At 59.9% G+C, this 6,108-nt stretch overlaps 1 protein-coding gene across 1 annotated transcript; it reads left to right on the forward strand.

The window, feature by feature from the left end:
• Positions 1-4,625: 4,625 nt before the first annotated feature.
• DICSQDRAFT_153818 (uncharacterized protein) lies at positions 4,626-5,552 on the forward strand. The gene has a single exon (XM_007363733.1). It carries the CDS (start codon positions 4,675-4,677, stop codon positions 5,125-5,127), a length of 453 nt encoding a protein of 150 aa, XP_007363795.1. The 5' UTR covers positions 4,626-4,674; the 3' UTR covers positions 5,128-5,552.
• The last annotated feature ends 556 nt before the right edge of the window (positions 5,553-6,108 follow it).

Here is a 6,108-nt window from a genome sequence, read left to right on the forward strand (position 1 = left end):
GCCTTCGACCCATGTACATGGACGGAGTATTCTGCTACCGCTACGTCATCCCCTATTCTCGTCGCCCGGACCATCGCGGCCGCTGAGTTTCGGCTTGGGCACGCATGCCGTACTTTCAAGTTTTGCCACAGACGCTCTCGTACGTACGGTAAGTATATGTATTTGGGGGAATCGGACGTCAACATCTGATGCCTTGATCGCCGACGGGAGTGCGGTCGTGGAGATATGTACCCACGGGCCACGGCCGCACAGAAACGAGATGCTACGATGCCCGCTTGTGCGTGCTGCTGCACATAAAGTTGGATATCCAGCACGTTCTGCGGGCGTCCCACGTGTGCCCATGGATGATCGTCGACGTCGGCGACACCGTCTAATCAGAAGCGCCAACTCGCTGTGAACGGCAGCGCGTGCGCTGATTGGAGGCTGACGTCTTGAGATCCGGCTGGCCAAAAATACTGGGCAGGGCACGTCGACGGGCGAATGAGGGCGAGCGTGCCTTGCGGGGTGCAGTAGGCTGACGTCCAAAATGCCGCCGGCTGTTGTTAGCAGAACTGAGAAGGGGGCCGGGAGAGCAGACTCGGTTGAGTTTCAGCAGGCTTCGTGCGCACGCATTAGTGGCAATACATACGTGGCTGCTGCGAATCGCGGAACCGGCGTTGTTGTTCTATCGATACGCGGACGATGGCAGGCCGGGGAGCGCACTGGGAACTGCGTGCGCTGCGCATGCCACCGATTACCAAGCGAGAGCTGTTGGTCGCTGCGTAGGCACATTAAGCATCTGCGACGCCTCAGGGATGAAAACCGCGTGCTGGTCGACATCCACAGGAGACCCCGCACTGCGGCAAAACGCTCGGCAGGAGGGATATTGGAAGGCATCGATCAGGCACAGGGACGAGGGCAGCGCTGGGCAGCGACGGCAGCACGGAACGATCGAAGGCGTCCGCCCGGAGCTGTGGGGAGCCCAGGCGTCGTCTTCGGCGTGCAGACCGCTCCCAGCCCGCGGCTTGAACAAAGTTGGGCAGCAGCAAGAGCGGTACTCCGGTGGGAGGGCAGGCTTCCCGTCTGGCGCACCTCGCAAGAATTAGATGGATTTCTCAGCTGGGCCTTCCCTTCTCAGGCCCGCGCGGGGCTTCAATTCCGTCTCGATTGGGCTCGTCCCCGGGGCCCTCGCTGGAGGGGCCAGCCGCAGGCGACCGCGGGTGGGCTTCGGGAACTCTGTCTGTCTGCGAGAATATGGCACGCACGCCTGCGATCGCGATGCCAGAGTGAGAACGCGATTCGCTCGCCGCTCCCAGGCCCACGCCCGCCGCCTCCCACCTATACTTAAGCCCAGCCCCTGCCCCCCTCTCCCTCCGTCCCTTGTCTGCCCGCTGCCCGCCTACCAGCCCCCGTCTCCCACCAACGCACCCCTCCGCGCCCCCCCTCCAGCCGCTCGAAAACATGCAGTCCTCGCTCCGCTACATCCTCGCCGTCGTCGCCGTCGTCGCTACCGCCTTCTCCGCCGTCCAGGCGAGCCCCGTTCCCGTAAGTCCACTCCTCCAGAGCGCCTTCTCCCGCCAAGGGCCTCGGCACTGCTCGGCTGGCTTGGAGCCGAGATCGGGAAGCTCACGCGCGCCACTCTTGCTTGCCTCCATTGTCCCCAGGAGCCCGTCGTCGAACGCCGAGAGGCTTGGGTCACCGTCGCCGACTGGTGAACATCCCGTGCTCCCATCTCTTCTTGACCGGTGAGTGCCCCGCAACCTCCGTCCGCGCCCGCGATCTTTCTCAACTCCGTGTCCGAATGTCACGTCAGATGTGTGTCCGCCTTCATCGCCCGACCATAGGGTCGGGTTCCGCGTCGCTCGCGCACCCCGCGTGCGCGGCGGCGAGCTCGAGGGGTCTCGGCATATTGCCCTTTTAATCTCCGATGTGTACCGTTACAATCCAACCTTGTCTCATTACGGACAAACGCAAGCGAAGAGGTGGTCGCGCGCGCATCCCCGTCACGCTGTGTACCATACCATACATACATACTTTGGGCCACCGCGCGCGCGACGGCGAGTGCGAGTGCGAGTGTTGTGCGGCAGTGGGAGAGTTTGGGATGTTCTGGAATGTGGGGCGACGTGGGGCGGCGGCGGCGGCGGTTGTAATTTTTTTGTGTCTTGGGTTCGGCCGTGCATGTAGCATCAGTTGCCTGTTACGAGTTACCGCTATCGTCGCTCTTTTCCTTTTAATCGCGCACACATCTGCTCGACTGGGGAGCATCCATATGCACGTCGCGCGGACGATTGACGGCGACGGGACGAGTGCCTCCGTGCTTCGAGGCGTTCGCGGGCTTCTTGCATCACGAAAGTGCCAGAGGGGAGCGACGGAAGCTGAACGCGTGTCTCCCTATCCCCGCGCGCCTGTTTGGATGGAGGTGAACACGAACGTTCGGATGTTTGAATGTGCGAAGGCGAGGGACGGCTGAAATGACGCAGCGACGTTCCCGGCACTGGACTTATTCTTCCGTCGCAAGGAAGGAAGGGAGGAGGTTGCGATCCGCGTGGCGGGGCACGCAATCGTCTCGGGAAACGAGCTTGCGCAATCCGCCGTGGCGCGCTCGCCCGGCTTCTACATGATACGACAATCATCATCGCGATCGCGATCGCGCGCTGCACAAAGAGCGAGACAGAGAGAGAGAGAGAAGGCCAGAGAACCCCCGCGGCGGCACATGCGAGGCACATCATCGGACAGACGGGGGAACGACGGGAACACGACGCGGGTGGACGCGTGCGCGTGCGCCACGAAGGCGCCGCTAATACCGCCGGACGTTCGCACACGGCACGTCACGCTCGCCGCACGCCGTCCGGGGGGGACGGCCGGGGACGGTCAGAGAGACGTCCGCGCGTCAGGTGGTCTGCCCGTCTGCGAGCGGGTGGGAGTCCGGCGCGCAAGCTTTCGGTGATAGTGGGGCTGCTGGGAGGGGTGGCTCGAACACCTGCGGTGCCGTTGCCGCCGCGGAGACGGCAGCTCGGGGGGCCATGGGGACGTCGTCGCTATAGTTGTACCAAGGGTGACGAACTCGCTGTGCGAGATTGAGCGGGCAAGTGCCGACCTTTGTCTCCTGGACCACAGCTGCCTTTGTTCACGAGGTCGATAAGAGGGATTGGCGAACGCATGAAACGTGGACAGGACCATACTGGATCTCGCCACGATACCCATGATCACGGACGACGGTGCCCGATGGTGAAGGTTACGTCTCGCCCGGATGAGCCTCTCCAATCGCGCCAGCGCGGTGGGTGCCAGGTGTCAGTCCCACTGAGCGAGCACAAGGCTATTTACGACTCGGGTGCCTGGGCAGCGTCCCGCTCGTCCTCGATTAGCTCGGGATCCGTATGACCATGCATGGCCGGCAGAAGCATCGCGGACGACAGCTCCAGGCGTGTCGCACATTGAGATGTTGATCAGGACGGACAGGCGGAGCGACCGCGAAGGCGAGCGATTACGGCAGAGGTACGAGAGTGCTTGAAATTTTCCATCTCGACGACCAGGGCAGGACATGTACTCAGAGCGGGATGCTCGGGATGCCGACGGTGGAATCTGATCTGTCCTGCGTTTGGAAGCGTGTCGTGATGCGATGGCAGGTCTGTCCCAGATCTGTCCTCAAAAGAGAGATCAGAGCAATGTAAGTACTGAGGATGAGCCGGTGGCGGGGACGGGACAGGGCGACAATCGATGATGCAATGGCGTCCAGGCCCCGGAGGCACCGAACCGAACCCGACGCTGTGAGAAGAGACAGGACTGTGCCCGCACATACATACCTACAAAGCACTTTGCACTGCGCAGAGCAGCCGCATCATGTCCGTGTGAGTCGCCGGAGAAGTCCCGAGACATGCTGTCGAGTTGCTCCTAAGTAAAGCGAGCCTCTAGCACTGACGTTCAGCCGCAATCTCCTATCACAAATCTGCTCAACTCACTCACAGACGTATCAATCGCCGCAAACCTTCGGAAAAGTGCATGCTTCCGGTGGTGACGATGATGGTTATATGCCTGCGCCGTCATCGCATGGTCGACAAACGCCAGATGTCGGAGTCATAAATTGGCGGCCGCTTGGCCAAGCCGTCCGTACTCAGCTTCTCGCGTTCAACCACAAGTGAGTACTGTGGTAAAGGCTTGGAGAGCTGCTGCGGACCCGTGGGAGTTTTTGAAGCCAAAACATCGGGGGCACTGTGGAGGTGAGGTTCATGGGTTATAACAGCCTTTTATGTGTCAGACCTTGAGTAGAACTGCGCCGCCAAGAGAGTGGAAGTTACCTCTCCTCTAAAGATTCCGATAACCTCGCCACGCCCCTACGACAGTCTCAGAGCATGCAATAGGCGCTCGACCACGGGCGTACGGATACCGGGATACGGTAAAGCAGGCGCTCAAGCCCTCAGGTCTTACACGTCATCCACATCGTCGACCAACTCGACGCTCGTCTCCTTCCTTGTCGCCAAGTTCGAGGATCCTCGCCAGCACATTCCCATCCAACGGAGGTAATCCGTTTGGGCGACAGCAGGGCCACTTGCAGCCCACCGTACTGTGGTTCGTGTCGTGACGCCCTCACCTCACCTCCCGTGTCGTAATCGACGAAGAAGTTGCACAACTTGTGCGCTGGTATGATCGACGCATCCCAGTCTCGGTCTCACTCGAGCGCTCTTGCTGCCGCTGCACATGGCGGATCCTGTTGGCGATGCTGGGGCCCCCCCTCATTTCACATCGCCAGCCTTCCGAAGCTCGAAACATCGATCGCGAAGCTCTTTGACCCGTGTAGCCTGGCCCTTTGCGGGGCTCTCTCGCTGCGCGCGGCTCGTTCCGCTGTCCGACATACCCGCTATTATGAGGAGCCGGTGTGCGTATACGATATCGCGGACTGCACACCTCCGACGACCAAATCTCCCAGAGGGCCCCTGGTACTCACTGAAAGCGAAGCGAGGATGGCCGGACGAGCAAGGGCTTCTTCTCCGTCAGATGTCATCTCAGACACGGTGGCGACCCGGCTCCTGCTGGAGGTTGTCTGGTCCGACGGCGTGGCCGGTTTCTGTTCCGCTGAGAACACCGTCTCCGAGGCGGGAAGGGTGCCGCCTGCAAAGAACGCGATCGCTGCTCACTGCGTGTTACGATTGAGCGCATGTTGTATACGCACGTCGTCTCGCCGCTATGAAAGCAGTCGAGCGGTACACTGACACGGGCATCGCGTCGGTGATCTTGATGCAAGTCGCACCCCAAGGAGCACATACGTGGTGTGACCACACTCCGCTTATGGGTGCCCATTGGAGGCCCGGCCGCTAGTTGTTCACCACTTGATTGTGTAGAGGTTGGTGGTAGTGGCAGTGTTCCGGGCTTTGGGCGTGGAGATACAGAGAGGGACTGTGCTGCCAGTGAGGACGGTGTCGACGTGAGCCGACTGTCGCAATAGGCACCTACAACGAAGGTTACGTCTCTCCGCAAATACCACAGCAAGCGGAGGTTTCGCTGCTGTGATGGATGATGAGGTATTGCGAACTTGCCTGCTATCCTGGCCTATCGAAGTCGGAGAAAGATCAGTCAGACTTGTACAGATCAATGTAAATCCTAGGCTTGATTGGTTGAGCGGGACGTTGATTGTGTGATACCATCCGAACGGAAATCGTCTGCACCGTCTCGATGACGGAACATTTGATGGCTCGGACCAAGGTCGACCCAGTGCCCCGTAAGCGATGTTGCTGATACGTATGACTAGAGCCTGGGACGGCAGGCACTCAGGAGCCAAAGCGACGCTATCCGAATGAGGAAAATCGTTGCTCACCGAAGCCAGAAAATAATGCAGTACGGTTTACATACTATAGAAAAAGAGTACAGGATAGCAGGAGTTAATCGGCAAACTACTTGAGCAAGAAATGCGCGTGAGTTCGGTCCCTCACTCACAAACAATCAAGTTTCAATCGTTAGGATCACCAGCTGGCACTGCCTTTATGGACGCCGATCCCTTGGGCAGACTGGGAGATTCAGTGGCCCGAGGATCGACACCCTTAGAAGGGCTGCCAAGATAGTCCAACAACCCAGATGGTACTCATATTTACTGGCGCTCGTTCCGACCTGTTTATATACCTTGCCATTCGCCATCCG

This window comes from Dichomitus squalens (genome assembly GCF_000275845.1).
Source record: "Dichomitus squalens LYAD-421 SS1 unplaced genomic scaffold DICSQscaffold_7, whole genome shotgun sequence".
Taxonomy (NCBI): Eukaryota; Fungi; Basidiomycota; class Agaricomycetes; order Polyporales; family Polyporaceae; genus Dichomitus; species Dichomitus squalens.